We start from the raw sequence: 21,484 nt of genomic DNA, 5'->3' as shown, positions 1-21,484 counted from the left end.
GGCAGACCAGGTTTCTTTTGAGGTTTCCTCTTGGCTTCATAGCTCAGTTGGTAAAGAATCCACCTGCAATGCAGGAGACCCCAGTTCAATTCCTGGGTCGGGAAGATCCCATGGAGGAGGGCTAGGCTGCCCATTCCAGCATTCTTGGGCTTCCCTGGTGGCTCAGTTGGTAAAGAATCTGCCTGCATTGTGGGAGACCTGGGTTTGATCCCTGGGTTGGGAAGATCCCCTGGAGAAGGGAAAGGCTACCCCCTCCAGTACTCTGGCCTTTGCAAAGAGTCGGACACGACTGAGCAACCTTCACTTTCTTTCACTTTCACTTTCCTGGCTTGCAGATGGTTGCCTTCTCATTATGTCCTCACGTAGCCTTTTTCCCATACATGTGCATGCCTGTTACTTTGCATGTCCAAATTTCCTTCTCTTATAAGGGCACCGGTCAGACTGGACTTGGACCCAACCTTAACTGTCATTTTATTTTAATTACCTCTTCAAAGGCCCTTTCTCCAAATGCAGTCACCTTCTGAGGTACTGGGGCTTAAGGTTTCAACATTTGAATTTGCGTGGAGAGGGGGCACAATTCAGACCATAACAGGGAGTGACTGCTTAACAGGTGTGGGCTTTCATTTTGGGGTGAAGAAACTATTATAGAATTAGGTTAACGGTAATGGTTGCACAATATTGTGAATGTACAAGTCCCTGAATCACACACTTTAAAATGGCTATAGTGGTGAATTTTATGTTCTCTGAATTTTACCTCCAAAAAACAGAGCTGGAGAGACCTGTAGATTTAAAGGTCTATCAATCATAATAATCCTAGAAGTAGAGTTTGGTGCTGAAAATCCCCCTCTACCCACTTCTATTTAACTTTGTGCCTGAAGTCTTAGTGCAATAAAGCAAGAAGTAAAAGGCATATGGATTGGAAAAGATAAATCAATCCCCATTTGCATAAAACATGGTTGTTTGCATAAAAAATCCCAAGGAATTTATAAAGAAATTCATAGAACTAATAAGTGATTTAAATGATAGCAACAGGATGTGGTGTCAACACACAAAGGGAATATTTATGCTAGCAATGGAAAATCAGAAACAAATTTTTAACACAGTACTACAAAAAATGAAACAGGTGTAAAAATTATCAAAATCTATCAAATCTACATGCTGAAGACCACAGAATGTTGATGAAAGATATAAAAAAAAAACCTGGTTAAATGGAAAGACATACCATGTTTATGGACTAGAAGACTCAGCAGTTTAATAGTCAAGATTTCAGTTCTCAAAATAATCTATAGATTTAGAGAGCAATAGTCAAAAATTCAGCAAGAGTATTTTGTAGATACAAACTGATTCTAAAATTTATATGGAAAGGCAAAGAAAGTTGAAAACCTTCATTTTGAAAAGGAAGAATAAAGTTGGCGGAATCACACTACACAGTTTTAGGACTTATTATGAAATGATAATAAGACAGTGTAGTATCGGTTAAGGGATAAATACCTAGATTAGTGGAACAGAGTCATGTTCAGAAGTAGACCCCCACAAAGATTTTTGACAAAGCTGAAGAGCTATTTAGTAGAGAAAGGATAGCCTTGTCAACACGTGTTAGGACAGTTCGACTACCATATACAAAATAAACATCAATCTAAATCTCATACCAAACAAAAATTTAAAGGGATCATAGGTCCAAACTGAAAACAGTATGGAAGTTTTAGGGGAAAAGATAGAAAATCTATAGAATACTGGGCTTGCCAACAATTTCTTATTCTTGGAACTGAAAGCATTTTCCATGAACTCATTTGTAAGAGAAAAGCAAAGTCACAGATGTAGAAAACAAACTTTTGGTTACCAGGGGGAAAAAGGAGGATGCAGATAAATTGGGAGATTGGGATTGACATATATGTACTACTATATATGATGAATAATAAGGATCTACTATACAAAAAGTAAGATCATGGCATCTGGTCCCATCACTTCATGGCAAATAGATGGGCAAACAATGGAAACAGTGAGAGACTTTATTTTCTTGGGCTCCAAAATCACTGCAGATGGTGACTGCAGTGATGAAATTAAAAGACGCTTGCTCTTTGGAAGAAAAGCTATGACCAGCCTAGAGAGCGTATTAAAAAGCAGAGACATTACTTTGCCAACAAATGTCTGTCTAGTCAAAGCTATGGCTTTTCCAGTAGTCATGTATGAATGTGAGAGAGTTGGACCACAAAGAAAGCTGAGCACAGAGAAATTGATGCTTTTGAACTGTGGTGTTGGAGAAGACTCTTGTGAGTCCCTTGGACTGTAAGGAGATCCAACCAGTCCATCCTAAAGGAGATCAGTCCTGGGTGTTCATTGGAAGGACTGATGCTGAAGCTGAAACTCCAATACTTTGGCCCCTGATGTGAAGAACTGACTCATCTGAAAAGACACTGATGCTGGGAAAGATTGAAGGCAGGAGGAGAAGGGGATGACAGAGAAGATAGTTGGATGGCATCACCCAACTGGATGGACATGAGTTTGAGCAAGCTCTGGGAGTTGATGATGAACAGGGAAGCCTGGCGTGCTGCTGTTAATGGGGTTGCAAAGAGTTGGACATGAGTGAGCAACTGAACTGAAAAACTGAAATTGAATACAGCACAGGGAACTCTTCTCAATACTTTGTAATGACCTATATGGGAAAAGAATCTTAAAAAGAGTGGATATATATATTTAACTGATTCAGTTTGGTGTACACCTGAAACCAAAACAACATTGTAAATCAACTACAATAAAACTGTTAAAAAACATTTTCCATAAAAGAAATATGTGAACACGTCATCAAAATTAAAAACTACAGAATGAAAGAAACTAAAGATAATGAAAACAGTAGCTACAGTAGGAAAATATTTCAAATAATTTATCTGACAACAGACTTGTATCTAGAATATACAAAGAACTCCCAAAACTCAACAATAAAAAAGGAAACAACCCAATAAAAAATGGGCAGAAGATATGAGCAGATACTTCACCAAGAAGTACGTAAGAATGGCAAGTAAGCACATAAAAAGATTAACTGAACATCACTGTTCAGGAAAAGATACTGAGCTCCTTAAGTACTGGGGAAGTGAAAATTGAAACTGCAATGAGATACCCCTACATACCCATTAGAGTCATTAAAATAAAACTTATCAACAGTGCCAAATGCTGGCAGGGATGCAGACTAGAACTCTCATGATGCTGGTGGAAATGCACAATGGTATTGTCACTTTAGAAAACTCTTTTGACAGTTTTGTATAAAGTTGAATGTATGCTTAATGTGTGACCCAGGAGTCCTACTCCATAGAGAACTGAACACAATTTCACACAAACCCTGTTTGCATATGTATATGTATGTATGTGTGTATATTTCTTAATTTATTCATAATTGTCACAAAGTGGAAGCAACCCAAATTCCTTCAATAGGTGAATTGATTATGAAAGCCTAAGACTTCCATTGAAGAACTAATCAGCAGTAAAAAGGAATGAGCTTAAAAGAAATTTACATTTAATTGCCTGCCTGGGGTCTTAGTTGTAGAATGCAGGATCTTTACTTACCGCATGTGGGATTTAGTTCCCTGACCAGGAATTGAACCCAGGCCCCCTGCATTGCAAGCTCGGAGTCTTAGCCACTGGACCACCAGGGAAGAGTCCCAGGAATGAACTTTTGATAACAAGCAACAACTTGGAAGAATTTCATGGTCTGAGTGAAAGAAGTGAGTCTCCAAAGGCTACCTACGGTGTGATTGCACTCATATGATAGTCTCATATCAAAATTAAGAAATTTAGAAATTAAGAAATTAAGAAAACTTATTCAGTCTACCAAAGTAGAGATTGAAAATGGTGATTAAGGATCTGTAATTTTAAAAGACAGCCAGTTTACATAGCTTTACAGCTGAATTCTAACTTTTGAAAGATGGATGGGTCTAATTCAATTTCTACATTATCATAGACAATATGGAAAGCTTAAAAGTTCCTCCATTTTTAAAACAGGTAGAATAATTTTAACACCAAAACCCAGTTTGAGATAACATAGAAGAAAACTATTGACCCATCTCATATATAGATGTCAAACTTCAGAAAAAAAAATCAGTAAATATAACTGTATTAGGGAACAATCCACAATGAACAAGTTCAGTTTAATCCACAGATATAAAGTCCATTCAGCTTCAGGAAATTTCAAGGTAATTCAGGATGTTATATAATTCTTCACATCAACAAACTAAAGCAGAAAAAGCATATGGTTAGATCAATAGATACTGGGGAGACATCTGCTAAAAGTCATGCTAATGGAAACTTACCAGGTACTTGTAACAACTCTGTTCCCCTTTTACTAATGAGGATATGACCTCCAAGGTTAAGAAACTTGCTTGGCGTCACAAGGCTGGTGTACAGGGCCATTTTCAATGTCAAATGTTAATTTTTTGGAACTTTTTAAAAAATACTCATTTGGTTGCATGTGTCTTAGTTGGGGCATGTCTTAGTTGAGGCTTGCAGGCTTAGTTGCCTGGTGGCATGTGCGATCCTAGGTGCCTCGTTAGTACCATAGGGAAGAAAACCTATGACCAACCCAGACAGCGAATTAAAAAGCGAAGACATTGCTTTGTTGACAAAGGTCCGTCTAGTCAAAGCTATGGTTTTTCCGGTAGTCATGTATGGATGTGAGAGTTGGACCACAAAGAAAGCTGAGTGCCAAAGAATTGATGCTTTTGAACTGTGGTGTTGGAGAAGACTCTTGAGAGTCCCTTGGACTGTAAGGAGATCCAACCAGTCCATCCTAAAGGAAATCAACCCTGAATATTCATTGGAAGGACTGAGGCTGAAGCTGAAACTCCAATACTTTGGCCACCTGATGCCAAGAGTCAACTCATTAGAAAAGATCCTGATGCTGGGAAAGATTGAAGGCAGAAGGAGAAGGAGAAGACAAAGGATGAGATGGTTGGATGGCATCACCGACTTGATGGATGTGAATTTGCACAAATGCTGGGAGATGGTGAAGGACTGTGAAGCCTGGTTTGTTGCAGTCCCTGGGGTTGCAAAGAGTTGGACACGACTGAACAATAACTATGTGTGATCTTAGTTCCCTGACCGGGAATGGAACCTGTGCCCCCTGCAGTGGAAGGTGGATTCTTAACTACCAGACTGCCAAGGAAGTCCCTCAAACATTAATTTTTACCAGTCTGACAGATGAGTTAACAGTATGCCACCTGTAAATTGGTTTTAGTGAGAGCGCCTATCTCCTGTTTGGCAGTTCTGAGTTGCCCATTCATATTCTTTACTTTTCTATATAGAGTTATTTGTTCTTTCTTCCTGCTGATTTGCATGATTTCTTTACATGTTCTAGAAATTTCATCTTTTTGTCTGTCACATATGTTGCAAATATTTACTCCCAAGCTGACTTCGTTTATTGTGTCATGTGTCAGGCGAAAGCTTTAAAACAATGAATCACTGTTATCCTTCATTTTATTTATGCTTTTTGCTTTTCTTCTTTCACAGACCTTTCTTTTCTTCATGATGATAAATAATAGTTTTATGTATTTTCTTCTTATTTTATAAGAACCTATGTTATGCATTTAGAACCTATATTATGGACCTATAGATTTGAATAGCAGAGTTGGGTGGCAAACAGCATTCTTTCTGACTTTAATGGGAATACTTCTGATGTTCCACCATTAAGTATGAGTTTGTTATGATTATGTGGTAGACACCCTCTATTCCTTTATTAAATTAAGGAAGTTTCTAATTCTAGTTTACTGAGAATTTTTAATCATAATTGTCTCGAGTGTTATCAAATGCCTGTTTGTCATTTCCTAAGATGATAATGTGGTTGTTTCCCTTTAAAGTTAGTAAAGGTAATGATTTACATTGAAAGCTTTTAAAATGGTGAACTGTTGTTACATTCCTGAGATAAACTCTACTTTGCCATGATATATTGTTCTTTTAACAAAGTAGATTCTAGTTGCTAATATTTGGTTTAAGATTGTTACATCTGTGTTCATATGTGAGATTAGTGTGCAGTGTTCTTGTCTTGGACTTCTCTTGTCTGGTTTTGGTATCAGGATTATTAGTTTATAAAATAAGTTGGATTTTTTTCTCTTGTTTGGAAAGATGGTATAGCATAATAATTAAGAACATGGCTCTATAGTCAGATGCTTTGGGTGGAATCTTGATTTTCTGCTATCTTGATGTCTAACACTATAGGTTACTTTCACCTATTTTTGAACCATATGTAAATAGAGCCATATAACATGTACTCTTTTGGGTCTAGTTTCTGTCAATCAGTATTATGTTTGTGAGGTTCATCCATGTGGTTACATGAAGCAACATTTTAGTAATTCTCATTGCTGTATAGTGTTCCACTGTCTGAATATACCATACTTTGTTTATTTATTCTTTTATTGAGAGATAATTTCAGGTTTTAAAAGGCTTTTACAAATTACGCTGCTATGAATATTCTAACAGATGTACATTTGTTAGATATTTCTGTTAGGTACATATCTAGGAGTGGAATGCATATGTATATATGTATATATTCAGCTTTAGTAGATAATGCAGCAGTTTTCCCAAAGCGTCTTTATTGTTTTTCACTCCTAACACCAATGTTGGAGAGTTGCTTCCTGGACATTCCTGCTAATACTCAGTAACATCTGTCTTGTTCCTTTTTTCCATTCTGGTAGAGTATTGCACTGTGGCTTTATTTTGCATTTTGTGGTCACTCGTAAAGTTGAAAACTTTTTCTTTTTCTTTTTTTTTTTAGTTCTAGCATGTTTTTATTATATGAACAGCATCTGTCTTACACACATATGTGGGTTTCCCTGGTGGCTCAGCTGGTAAAGAATCCGCCTGCAATGCAGGAGACCTGGGTTCGATCCCTGGGTTAGGAAGATCCCCTGGAGAAGGGAACAGCTACCCACTCCAGTATTCCAGCCTGGAGGATTCCATAAAATACAGTCCACGGGGTCACAAAGGGTCGAATATGATTGAGTGACTTTCACTACACACATATATAGTCCTTGAATTAAACTCTGTGTTCACATCTCCCAAATAGATCAAGCCCTATGTTCCTAACCCCAAAATTAAAGTCAAATAATCAGGATGTTTTTATTCAGGTCCATAACATGTGGTAACAATTTATTAGGTTGTGTTAGTTAAAATTACACTTGGTTGAGAACCAAGTAAATTTTTTAAAAAATAATGCCTTTAGCAAAGTTAAAGTTTAAATCTCCATCATGGGAAAAAAAAGTAAACAAGTTGACTGTTATTAGATAAATGTGTACTCACTCAGTCGTGTCTGACTCTTTGTGACCCCATGGACTACACAGCCTGCAAGGCTCCTCTGTCCATAGGATTTCCCAGGCAAGAATACTGGAGTGGGTTGCCATTTCCTTCTCCAGGGGATCCTCCTGACCCAGGGATCGAACCCGTGTCTCCTTTGTCTCCTGCACTGGTAGGCAGATTCTTTACCACTGAGCCACCTGGGAAGCCTGAAATATGAATTAAATATCCGCGCAGTCAAGGAATAGACATATCCAACACTTCTGAAGTTTCCTTCTGTTGTTTTTGTTTTGTTTCATTTAATTTTGTTTTCGTGGTAAGAAGACAACATGAGAGTTACCCTCAACAAAATTTGAAATCTGCAATACTGTATGTCCACTGAATAACTACGCCTCTTTCCCCTACCCACATCCACTGGCAACAAGTATTGTATGCTATGCTTAGACTATCTTAGATTCCTTATATAAGTGGAATCGTGAAGTATCTGGCTTTCTGTGATGGCCTGTTTAGTTAGGTACAATGTCCTCCAGATTCATCCATGTTGTTGCAAATTGTAGGATTTCCTTGTTTTTTTTAATATTGAATGATATTCCTTACACACACACACACACATATATATATATTACACTTTATAATATGTATGCATATAACAGTTTTATCCATTCATTTAGAGAAAACTTGCATTGTCTCCATATCTTGTTTATTGTGAGTAATGCTGCAATGATCATGACAGTCCAGATATCTCTGAGATCCTGGTTTCATTTCCTTTGTATATATGCCTAGGAGTGGAGTTGCTGGATCATATGGTAGCTCTGTTGTTAGTTTTTTGAGAAACCTCCATACTGTTTTTCCCAACAATGGTGCACAAGGGTTTATTCCAATTTCTCCAACTCACTGCCAACACTTATCTTTTTTAATATTAGTCATCCTAACAGGTGTGAGGCGATATCTTGTAGTTTTCATTTGCATTCCCTGATGAATAGATAAATTGGTTACCTTATACCTGGTGGACATTTGTATGTCTGGAGATTTCTGTCCAAGTCCTTTGTCCATTTTTAATTGGATGTGTATGTGTGCTCAGACGCCTAGTTGTGTCTCTTGGAGACCCCACGGACTATGGCCTTCCAGGCTCCTCTGTCCATGGGATTCTCCAGGCAAGAATACTGGAGTGGGTTGCCATTTCCTTCTCCAGGAGATTTTCCCGACCCAGGGATCAAACCCACACCTCCTACATTGGCAGGTGGGTTCTTTACCACTGAGTCAACTGGGAAGTTAATTGCATGACTTTTATTTTTCCTTTAAAGTTGTAGGAGTTCATTTTTTTTTAGTTTTTATTAGAGTATAGTTGACTTAAGTATTATGTTAGTTTCTGCTGTATAGCAAATTGAGTCAGTTATACATATACATATATCCACTCCTTTTTAGATTCTTTTCCCATACTGTGTGGCTTATTACAGAGTATTCAGTAGAGTTCCCTGTGGTATACAGTAGGTGCTTATTGATTATGTATTTTATACATAATAGTGTGTATATGTCAATTCCAATCTCCCAACTTATTCCCCCCCACCACCCACTTTCCCCCTGGTAATCGTAGGTTTGTTTTCTACATCTGTGACTCTATTTCTGTTTAGGAATTCCTTATATATTTTGGGTATTAACTCTTTAGGAGATATGTGGCTTGCAAATATTTTTTTTTTAATTTTATTGCAAGATATTTGCTTTACATGTTGGGCTGGTTTCACTTTCAAATATTTGATGCCAGTTCTTAATTTTATTTTTTTTTTCAGTTCTTAATTTTAATACATATCATTTCCTCCCCGCCCCCCCCACTTTGGAGCTCTTTCTCCTACCTGAAGTTCATTCGGATGTTCTACTTTTTACCTCAAAGTTTTATTTTTTCACCTTTCACATTTAGATCTATAATAACACCTGGATTTGATTTTTGTGTATGGTCTGAAGCTGGGGGCAAGATCAATTTTTTTTTCACATCACGTCCAGTTAGAATCGTTTATTGAAAAGACCATTTCTCTGACATCAGTCATGCATTCATTTATGTGTTCATGTTACTGAATTCTTGGTTCTATTTGTCTCTCCTTGTACCAGTACTACACTGTCTTGATTACTGTAGCTTTACAACAGGTCTTGCATTTGATAATATATGAATTGTCCAGCTGTGTACTTTTAAATGTTGCCTCAACTATTCGTAGTCCTTTGCATTTCTACATAAATTGCAGAATTTAGCTTCTCAATATCCCCAGGAAAAAGACCTGCTGGGATGCTGATTAAAATTGCCTAAGTATATATAGCTCAATTCAGGGAAACCTGACATTTTTGAAGTGAGGTCTTCCACTCCATGAGCATGTTATATCCCTCCTTTTGTGTGGCTCTTCAGTTCCTCTCAGTAATATGCTATAATTTTCAGTGTAGAGGCCCTTGGTTGGATGTATTGCACATCCTTTGTTGGATGTATTCCTAGCTATTTGATGCTTGTTTTAAAAATACTGTAAAGCTATCATAAATGGCATCATATTAAAAAGTTAATTTCCTACTTTTTGGCTAGTATATATGAATTCAGTGGATTTTTGTAAGTTGGTCTTGTGCCCAGTGACCAACTTAAATTTACTTATTAATTCTAATGTGTACAGCTCAGTCATGTCCAACTCTTTGCAACCCCATGGGCTGTAGCCCACTAGGCTCCCTCTGTCTATAGGATTTTCCAGGCAAGAATACTGAAGTGGGTTGCCATTTCCTTCTCCAGGGGATTTTCCCAACACAGGGATCGAACCCAAGTCTCCTGTATCTTCTGCATTAGCAGGTAGCTTCTTTACCACTGGCACCACCTGGGAAGCCTTTTGTATAATTTTCTACACACACAATCAGATCATTTGTGAATAATCACAATTTTCTTTCTTCCTTATCTATATGCCTTTTATTTATTTTTTATTGCCTTAATAAATTTGCTAGGGCTTTCAGGGATACTATTAGGCAGCCGTGTTTATTCTCACATTCAGGGGAACAGGTTTTAATAATTTACCAGTAAGTGTGATGCTTGCTGTAGATTTTCGACAGATACTCATTATCTGTTTAAGAGAATTCTTCTCTTAGCTATACCGTGAAAGTGAAAGTCACTCAGTCATCTCCGACGCTTTGTGACCCCATGGACTGTATAGTCTATGGAACTCTCCAGGCCAGAATACTGGAGTGGGTAGCTGTTCCCTTCTCCAGCAGATCTTCCCAACCCAGGGATCGAACCCAGGTCTCCTGCATTGCAGGTGGATTCTTTACCAGCTTGAGCCACAAGGGAAGCCCCCAATATACCTTAGCTATATTTTATTTTATCATTGTAATAGTTGTATGTGCTGGAACAGGCTACATCAGACTGGAATTTCTCTTGATTAATCAACTCATCCCTTCTGAGGGTGTAGATTTTTCCCTCGCTGTTTAAATTATATTTATTTAATTTTGGCTGCACTGGGGATTGTGCTTTGTCTCATTGCGGCAAGCAGGGGCTACTCTCTGAATGCAGTGTGCGTGGTTTCTCTCGTTGCAGAGCAGGGGTTCTAGGCTCTCAGGCTTCAGTATTTGCAAGACATGGGCTCAGCAATTGCAGCTCTAGACTCTAGACCACAAGGCTCCATAGTTATGGCACGCAGGCTTAGTTGCTCCACGGCACGTGGCATCTTGAGGGGGTGACTGTCAATCTCAAGGTCTTCCCTGTAGCTGAAACGGTAAAGAATCTGCCTGTGATGCAGGAGACCCAGGTTCAATCCCTGGGTCAGGAAGATCCCCTGGAGGAGGGAACGGCCACCCACTCCAGTATTCTGGCCTGGAGAATCCCATGGACACAGAGGAGCCTGGCAGGCTACAGTCTGTGGGCTCGCAAAGAGTCGGACACGACCAAGTGACTAACCCTATGTGGGATCTTCCTGAATCAGGGATCAAACTTGTGTGTCCTGCATTGGCAGGTGGAGTCTTCACCGCTGAGCCACTAGCAAAGCCCTTCCTCACTATTTAAATCTCTTTGTTTTTTTTTTCCCCCCAGGTTTTCTCTGAGTCCATAATGGTAATTTATATTTCCTAGAAAATTGTCCATTTCATCTAACTTTTCCATTTTCTTGGCTTGAGGAAATATACATATTTTTAAAATATTTTTATTTAAATATTTTATTATTTGTTTTTATTAAATAAGCATTTAATAAAAAACACTTATTTTTTATTTTTTCCATTTATTTTTATTAGTTGGAGGCTAATTACATTTATTTTTTAAACGTTTCATTTTCTTTGTAGCATTTATCACTGTGCTGTGCTGTGCTAAGTCACTTCAGTCATGTCTGACTCTTTGCGACCCCATGAACTATAGCCCGCCAGGCTCCTCTGTCCATGGGATTCTCCAGGCAAGAACACTGGAGTGGATTGTCATGCCCTCCTCCAGGGGATCTACCCAACCCAGGGATGGAACCCAGGTCTTCTGCACTGTGGGTGATTTCTTTACTGTCTGAGCCAACTAATTTAATTTTTCATTATTTATGGTCTCTCCACTAGACTGTTGTCTCTGACTGTGGGGCCTATGTCAGGGCCTGCCACACAGTGGCCATTCAGTAAATATTTCTTGGGTGAATGATTGTGTGAGCTTTCTTTTAAGTATGTCCCCTTTTCCATTGCTAATGCTGTTTACTTGCTGTTGTCTTGATATACTGTTTGCAGAGGCTTATCTATTTTGTTGGTCTTTTCAAAGGCCCAGCATTAGGTTCTCTTGATCAACTCAATTTCTTCTTTTTTTAAAAAATATTCTGTTTTTCTCTTTAGTAATTTCTTCATTTTATTTTCTGGATGTTTTATTATTGCTGTGGTGTTCTTCTTATTTTTATCTTATTCTAAATTCTTGAGGTGAAAACTAAGTTTATTTTCTGTCTCCCTTGGTTTCTGATAAATACCTTTAAGGCCATAAATTTTCTTCCTCACTTGTCTCCATTACATAGGTTTTGTTGTATAGTAGTTCCAGTGAGGTTTTTTAACTTCTAACTCATTTTGTTCTCTGGTTTTATTTCCTTTTCAACTTGAGAGTTATTTAGAAATACATTTAAAAATTTCCATATGTATGGATCTGCACTGGAGTTTGAGGGGATATTTTTTCTTCTTATGTTAATTTTTAACACTACGTGATGGTAACTGTCGCCTGTGTGATATCAGCTTTATGGAAGTTTTTTGGTATTTCCTTTGTTACCTAGAACAGGGATCCACAAAATACAGCTTGCAGGCCACATGGGCCTGGTGCCTATTTTGGAAATCAAGTTTTCTTGGAATACAGCCATGCCCATTTGTTTACATACTACCTATGACTTGTTGCGTGCTGTGGCCCATGGAGTCGTGAAGAGTCAGACACGACTGAGCTACTGAACTGATGACTAGTTTCCAGTTAACAACTAGAAAGCTGAATGGTTGTAACAGAGACCTTGGGGCCCACACAGCTTAAAAAATTTACTATTTGGCCTGTTCATGAAAAGGTTGTTGCCTGACTTAAAACATGATCGACTTTCATAACTTTTTCATATGAATTGAAATATATGTGTATTGTCTCGAGTTCAAGTCCCTTATAGCCTTGTATGACTGTGTGTGTGTGAGTTTATTCCTGTACTTGGGATTCCCTGGTGGCTCAGATGGTAAAGCATCTGCCCACAATGCTGGGGACCCAGGTTCGATCCCTGGGTCAGGAAGATCCCCTGGAGAAGGAAATGGCAACCCACTCCAGTACCCTTGCCTAGAAAATTCCATGGATGGAGGAGCCTGGTGGGCTACAGTCCATGGGATTGCAAAGAGTTGGACACAACTGAGCGACTTCACTTTATTCCTATACTTTATTCTGTTCCATTGGTCTATTGTCTGTTTCTTATGCCAGTACCATAGTGTTCTGATTACTGTCGCTGTTATACAGATCCTTATTTCCTTCCTCATTGAGAGAGATGTATATTAACCTCCCATTGTAACTAAATTTGTTTACTTCCTATAGTTTAATCATGGTTAGCTTTATGTGGGCTTCCCTCATGGCTCAGCTGGTAAAGAATCTGCCTGCAATGCAGGAGACCTGGGTTCAATCCCTGGTTGGGGAGGATCACTTGGAGAAGGGCACGGCTACCCACTCCAGTATTCTAGCCTGGAGAATCCCATGGACAGAGGAGCCTGGCGGGCTACATACAGTCCACGGGGTCACAAACAATCAGACACGACTGAGCGACTAACACACTAACTTTGTGTATTCTGAAGCTGTATTGTTAGTGCATAAAGAATGGATAAAGGTTCATAACTTTTTATATTTTTTTTCCTAAACTATGAAGTGTCTCTCTTTGTCCCATCTATTTATGCATATATTTAAATATGCCTTCTTTCTTTGTAAAGAATATTATTATTTGATTACTGTAGCTGTTACACAGTAATAGTTGAACCTCTTAGGATGAGGTTGAACCTCCTAGGATGAGGTTCAACTATATATATTAGGAAAAATAATAAGTAAAATTAAAGAAGAAAGATTCTTGCTTGGGTAGAAGAAGTCTAGAGATAGGTGTTCCAGGACTCTGCGATATTATCAGACTCCTACCTTCTGCTTCACCATCTTGGTGTATGGTTTCCATCCTAAGGTCCCCTCGTGGTCCTCGAGACTTCTGGAGCTCCAGCCAGCACATCTCCATTGAGGGACAGAAGGAGGAGGAAAGGTAGGAGGACAAAAAGGATCTGGGCCCAGGTCTGCCGGTTTCTAATAAGTGACCCTCCCAGACAGCCCCAGAAAACAATTCCATTTTCATCTCCTTGGCAGAATTTAGTCAGGTCCCCACGCCTGATCTCCCAGGGGGGCCTGTCAAGATACCTCTGTCCTGGCTGAAACTTGGCCTTCTGTTACCAAGGAGATTTTAATTGGTGCAGCCAGCGATCTCTGCCACTCCCTGTTTGTTTTCATGTTGCAGTTCTTGTCAGTATCCTTTCCTGTTATAACTTTTTTTTCCATCCCTTTATTCTCAACCTTTCTCAGTTATTTTGCTTTGGGTATGTCTCTTGTAAATAGAATGTAGCAAGATCTTGAGCTATTTGCTTTTAAGCAATCAGAACATCTGTCTATTTTTAGGTGAATGCAATGCATTCATTTATTATCATTGCTGATACATGTGGCAGTATGACTACCATTATTCTTTCTGCATTCTTTTTGTCATACATCCTGCTTAATTCTTTTTACCTTTCCTTCTCTCTGTTACTCTGATGGAGTTTTCCATTACCTGCTTTTTTCTCAGTTTTAGAAATTGTCCTTACTGTTTTCATTCTTTTAGTCATTACTCTTCATGTTTTACAACATTGTTTTGAAATAATTGCAGATTTACAGAAAGTTGCAAGACTAGTACAAAGGATTCCTATGTACCTTTTACCCAGATCCCTCAAATGTCAGAATTTTATCATATTTCCATTATTTTTTTTCTTTATACCAATGCATTATTTTTCCTGATCCATTTGAAAATAAGAATATAGGCCAGTTATTCTGGGAAAATGTCCTTTGTTTTAGATTTGTTTATGTTTTACCATAATTAGATGGAGATTATGCAGTTTTGGCAATAACACCACAAAAGTAATATTGTGTTCTTAGTGATTTGTTTTAGGAGGCACATGATATCAATTTGTCCCATCATATGTGACTGGAGTTTTGCATGTGCTTAATGAAATGTCTGTGAGGTTTTCCACTGTAAATTTTTACCATTGAAATTAGTAAGTATCTTGTGGGGAGTTTTAGCATTCATTAAATGAGTCTTTCCCAATTATTTATTACTAAAATAGTTATTAAAGGCAATGGTCAAAAATAAAAATAAAAAATAAAGGCAATGGTCTAATTCCATCATTCCACCTACATTTACTAGTTAGCATTCCACTGCAGGGAAGGACTTGTCCTTCTTGCTATTTGTTTACTTATTTACGTTAGTGTGGACACCTGGATTCTTATTTTACTAATAGATTTTAACCCATTATTGTCACTAGCTATTTTGAGACACACATTGTTTCAGAATTGGCCATTGGAAGCCCCTCCTATGTTCTCTTGACATGTTCCCACTATTCTTTGAGTACTACCTGATATTCTAACACAAGAAGATGTTGTGGCTTCATCTCCTCCTTTTCCTGCATTCAGTCCTAGATTTAGCATTTCTCCAAGGAACCCTGGTTCCTTTTATTTTTAAGCAGTTTTATTGAGTTATAATTGACATAAACTACACATGTTTAAAGTATACAATTTGATAAGTTTTGTCATATACACACCTATACACACCATCACCACAATCAAGACGATGGACACATCTATCACCCTTCAAGTTTTCTTTATGCCCCTTTGTAATTCCTCCCTCTTGCCATTTCATGTCCCTCCCCAAACCCCAGGAAACCCTGGTTTGCTGTCACTAAAGATTACTCTGCATTTTCTAGCAATATGCATATAAGTAGAGGCTCAGCAGTAGAGAATCCATCTGCAATGCAGGAGATGCAGGAGACATGGGTTTGATCCCTGGGTCAAGAAGATCCCCTGGAGGAGGAAATGGCAACCCACTCTAATATTCTTCCCTGGGAAATCCCATAAACATAGGAGTCTGGCAGGCTACAGTCCATGGGATCACAGAGTTGGACACGACTGAGTGACTGAGCATGCACACACACACACAGAATATGTACTGTTTGTTTCCTTTCAAACAACAGAATTATTTTGAAATTCATCCATGTTATAGGATATATCAATAGTTCATTATTTTCATTATAGAACAGTATTAAATCGTACAGCTAATACCACAGTTTCTTTATCCATTCACCTGTTGATAGACATTTGAGTTACTTGCAGTTTTTGTCTATTACAAATTAAGCTGCTTTGAACATTAGTGTGCAAATCTTTGTATGGACATATACTGTCTCTTCCCCTGTGAAATACCTAGGAGCAGACTGGCTGAAACATATGGTAGGTGTATATTTAACTTTTTCAGAAATTACCAGGCTGTTTTCTAAAATAGCCTGCTGGGATTTTTTTATTGGGATGATATTGACTCTGTTGATCATTTTGAAGAGAATAGATATCTTAAAGATACTGAGTTTTCCAATCCATAAACATGGACTTTTATTTAGGTCGTGAATTCTCTCAACAATTTATTGTCATTTTCAGTGTACAGGTCTTGCATATCTTTTGTCAGACTTATCCCCACATATTATATGTTTTTATCATACTGTTTTAATTTCATTTCCTACTGTTCTTTGCTGCTATACAAAATACATTTGATTTTTGTATATTGATTGTATCCTACAACTTGGCTACATTCACTTGTTAATTTTAGTAACTTTTTCTGAAGAGTATGTTGGATTGCCTGTTAATACACAGATCATCATCTGTGATTAAAGGCAGTTTTACTACTTTCTTTCCAATCTGGATGTTTATTTTTCTCAGCTTACTGCATTCAGTGAGAGCTCTAATAAACTGCTGAATACAGTTTAAAGACAGTGAGAGTAGTCATGGTAGCCTTCTTCTTGATCTTTGGAGAAATCAGTGTCTCAGCATTAAGTATGATGTTGTTCGTAGAAGGCAATGGCACCCCACTCCAGTACTCTTGCCTGGAAAATCCCATGGACAGAGGAGCCTGGTAGGCTACAGTCCATGGGGTTGCAAAGAGTTGGACACGACTGAGGGACTTCATTTTCACTTTCACTCTTAGATATTACACCAAGAGCACAGGTTACAAAAGGAAAAACAGACGAATGCACTACATAAACCTTAAAAGCTTTTGATCATCAAAGGAAATAATTGAAAAGGCAACCTACAGAATGGGAGAAAATATTTTCAAATCCTATATCTGATAAGAGGTTGATATCCAGAATATATAGGGAATTCCTACAACTGAATGACAAAATAACTTAATTTAAACATGGGCAAAGGACTTAAGTAGACATTTTTCCAAAGACGATATACAAATGGCCAACAAACCTGAAAAGAGGTCAACATCACTAATCATTAAAAAATGCAAATCAAAACCACTGTGAGACATTACTTCACATGCACTAGGATGCCTATAAAAACACAGCAAAGAACAGATGTGTGGTGAGGATGTGAAGAAGTTGAAACCCTTGTGCTGTGTTGGTGGGAATGTAAAATGGTGTAGTCAGTATGGAAAAGAATACAGAAGGTCCTCAAAAAAAATTGCTATGTGTATGACCAGCAATGTCACTTGTGTATATCCAACAGCATTGAAAACAGAATCTCAAAGAGATATTTGCACACCCACGTTCATTACAGCATTATTCAAAATAGCCAAGACTATGGCTCAGATCATGAGTTCCTTATTGAAAAATTCAGACTTAAATTGAAGAAAGTAGGAAAAACCACTAGGCCATTCAGGTATAACCTAAATCAAATTCTTTTGATTATGCAGTGGAACTGAAAAATAGATTCAAGGGATTAGACGTGGTAGAGTGCCTGAAGAACTATGGACAGAGGTTTGTAACACTGTAGAGGAGGCAGTGATCAAAACCATCCCAAAGAAAAAGAAACGCAACAAGGCTGGTGGTCTGAGGAGGCCTTACAAATAGCTGAGAAAAGAAGAGAGGCAAAAGGCAAAGGAGAAAAGGAAATATATACCATCTAAATGCAGAGTTCCAAAGAATAGCAAGGAGAGATAAGAACACCGTCTTCAGTGATCACTGCAAGGGAATAGAGGAAAAAAATAAAATGGGAAAGATCAGAGATATCTTAAAGAAAATTAGAGATTCCAAGGGAACATTGCATGCAAAGATTGGCACAATAAGGGACAGAAATGGCAAGGACCTAATAAAAGCAGAAGATATTAAGAAGAGGTGGCAAGAATACACAGAAGAAATGTACAAAAAAGATGTTAATGACCCAGATAACCACGATGGTGTGATCACTCACCTCGAGCTACACATCCTGGAATGTGAAGTCAAGTGGGCCTTAAGAAGCATCACTAGGAACAAAGCTAGTGGAGGTGATGGAACTCCAGCTGAGCTTTTTCAAATTCTAAAAGATGATGCTGTTAAAGTGCTGCACTCAATATGTCAGAAAATTTGGAACACTCAGTAGTGGCCAGAGGACTGGAAAAGGTTAGTTTTCATTCCAATTCCAAAGAAGGGCAATGCCAAAGAATGCTCAAACTACCACACAATTGCACTCATTTCAGATGCTAGCAAGGTCATGCTGAAAATCCTTCAAGCTAGGCTTGAACTGCATGTGAACTGATAACTTCCAGATGTACAAGCTGGATTTAGAAAAGGCAGAAGAACTAGAGATCAAATTTCCAACATCCATTGGATCATAGAAAAAGCAAGGGAATTCCAGAAAAGCATCTACTCTAGTTCATTGACTACATGAAAGGCTTTGACTGTCTGGATCACAACAAACTGTGGAAAATTCTTAGAGAGATGGGAATACCAGACCACCTTGCTTGTTTCCTGAGAAACCTGTATGCAGGTCAAGAAACAACAGTTAGAACCAGACATGGAACAACAGACTGGTTCCAAATTGGGAAAGGAGTACATCATGGCTGTATACCTTCACCCTGCTTATTTAACTTATATGCAGAGTACATCATGTGAAATGCCAGGCTGGGTGAAGCACAAGCTGGAATCAAGACTGCCAGGAGAAATACCAATAACCTCAGATATGCAGATGACACCACCCTTATGGCAGAAAGTGAAGAATAACTAAAGAGCCTTGAGATGAAGGTGAAAGAGGAGAGTGAAAAATCTAGCTTAAAACTCAACATTCAGAAAACTAAGATCATGGCATCCAGTGGCATACTTTATGGCAAATTGTTGGAGAAAAAATGGAAACAGTGAGACAGACCATATTTTCGTGGGCTCCAAAATCACTGCAGATGGTGACTGCAGCCATGAAATTAAAAGATGCATGTTCCTTGGAAGAAAAGCAATGACAAACCTAGACAGCATATTAAAAAGCAGAGACATCACTTTGCCCATAGAGGTCCAAATAGTCAAAGGTATGTTTTTTCCAGTAGTCATGTATGGATGTGAGAGTTGGACCATAAAGAAGTCTGAGCGCTGACAAATTGCTGCTTTAGAACTGTGTTGTTGGAGAAGACTCTTGAGAGTCCCTTGAAGAGCAAGGAGATCAAACCAATCAATACTAAAGGAAATCAATCCTGAATATTCATTGGAAGAACTGAAGTTGAAGCTCTAATACTTTAGCCACCTGATGCAAAGAGCCAGTTCATTGGAAAAGACCCTGATGCTGGGAAAGATTGAGGGCAGTAGGAGATGATGGCGACAGAGGATGAGATGGTTGGATGGCATCATCAACTCGATGGACATGAGTTTGATGAAACTCTGGGAGACATTGAAGGACAGGCAAGCTTGGCATGCTGCAGTCCAGGGGGTTGCAAAGAATCGGGCATGACTGAGTGAACAACAAAAAAGACATGGAAACAACCTATATATACTTCATTTTGTGGAGAGAGATTTTGAATGACATTTTTAAAAACTTCCCTGTACATATGTTCATTGCTAGCATATAGAAACTGATCTGTGTCTGTGTTAATCTTGTACTTTATGACCTTGCTAAACTCATATAGATAGTCATGTTGTGTGCAATAGAAGGAACACATACAGGATTTGTATGTTGAATGATTCAAAACTCATGAATAAAGTCAAAGATCTAAATAAATAGAGAGATACACTATGTTCATGTGTTAGAAGAGTCAGAGCAGCAAACATATCAATTCTCCTCAAAGCTGTAGATTTAACAGCAATAAAATTCCCAGCATAAAAAAAATGTAATTGTGGTTTAATACTGCATAGTGTTTTGGGTATTTCTTTTATATGCAAAGGTCTTATGAGCCAATAAAACTTCCAGAGTAAAAAAAATTTTTTTTTGAGATCAGACCTGCTATTCTAAAATTTTATGAAAGGGCAAAAGAACCTTAATAGCCAAAAAGATCTGGTGAAATGTGTATAAATTTGGAGGAATCACATTCCCAGATACTGAGATGCTATTAAGCTATAATAATCAAGACAGGTGGTATTGGTGAAAGGATCAGAGATCCAAAGAGCAGAAGAGAGATTATTGAAAAATACCCTCTTTTATAAAGATGTTAACTGACCCCATTCATGAGGGCTCCAACGTCATGGCCTAATCACCTCCCAAGTGCACAGATATTGGAGGCCACATGAAGACAGAGACAGAGATAGGAGTTAGGCTGCCAGAAGCCAAGAATCTCTTCAAGCCACAAGAATGTGCCCGTGTCCAGGAAGTGTTTCCCATCTAGAGCTTTCAGATGTGGGGCCATAATAGGTTTTTGGGGGTGAGGTGATGGGGGAGTATTAAGGGTTTTCTACATATAAGACTAAGGCTTCTGCAAACAGAGTTTGACTTCATTCTTTCCAGTTTGGATACCTTTATTTGTTCTACTTGCAGAATTTCTCTGGCTCAGAGATCTAATGTTATTTTGAAGAGAAGTGGTAAGGGGGCCAGACATATTCTGCTGGGTGAGACAGAGAGAGAAGGGAGCTAGATCTTATGTCAAGGTACAACTCTGGGCCAATGAGGTCACAGAGTGCCAGGGACCCTCAACTTTGGATGCTCCATTGAACCCACTGTTAGGTGGAGATCAGGTGTATTCGGGGTGAGAAGTATTTAGAGGTAGATTGGTTGGCCTTGGAGTAACAAGCCTACTCTAGCGTGAAAATGGAAATATTTGTATATTACGTACCTATTTCCTTCCAGGGGAGAAAATGGGAAATCAGGTGAACACTGAATTAGAACAAGTGACTATTTGTGTAACTAATCCCTTCCACGTAACAAAGCTGATGGAGCCATTGAAGAATCTCCAGTTCTTCTTTCCCCAAGCTTTGTGATCAGTGTGTTCCACCTAATTGGCAACTTTCTGAAAACAGTATTAATAAGCTATTTCTCTTGTCTGGGGAATGAGTATAAGGACTTTATTTTCTATGAGAATACTGGCTCTGCAAATGTACTTCCAAATTGCTCCCCACATGAACTCAGTTTGAACCATATCCCCTTTGGAGTTACTAAATGAGTTACAGGAATATTTAATGTTTGAAGCATACCATGTCCAAAAATTTCTATTAAAACTATAGAAAACTTCTGATTATGACAACTCAGCATTAAAAGCTTACCAACTTCTTGGTATATATCCAAAGGAAGTGAAATCAGGGTCTCAAA

At 38.3% G+C, this 21,484-nt stretch overlaps 1 protein-coding gene across 3 annotated transcripts in view; it reads left to right on the top strand.

Moving 5' to 3' along the window:
• The window catches only part of BRCC3 (BRCA1/BRCA2-containing complex subunit 3), a 61,699-nt gene that overhangs the window by 29,559 nt on the left and 10,656 nt on the right, over window positions 1–21,484 (top strand). For 2 of the 3 annotated variants that reach the window (XM_043896050.1, XM_043896049.1), the window contains one exon: window positions 13,908–13,982. The exons of the other annotated variant lie outside the window; for it this stretch is intronic. In XM_043896050.1, coding sequence (XP_043751985.1) covers window positions 13,908–13,982 — 75 coding nt within the window. The remainder of the gene's footprint in view (window positions 1–13,907; window positions 13,983–21,484) is intronic. 3 annotated transcript variants of the gene reach the window in all.

This window comes from Cervus elaphus, chromosome X (genome assembly GCF_910594005.1).
Source record: "Cervus elaphus chromosome X, mCerEla1.1, whole genome shotgun sequence".
Classification (NCBI taxonomy): domain Eukaryota; kingdom Metazoa; phylum Chordata; class Mammalia; order Artiodactyla; family Cervidae; genus Cervus; species Cervus elaphus.
This window is presented reverse-complemented; position numbering and strand designations above follow the sequence as displayed.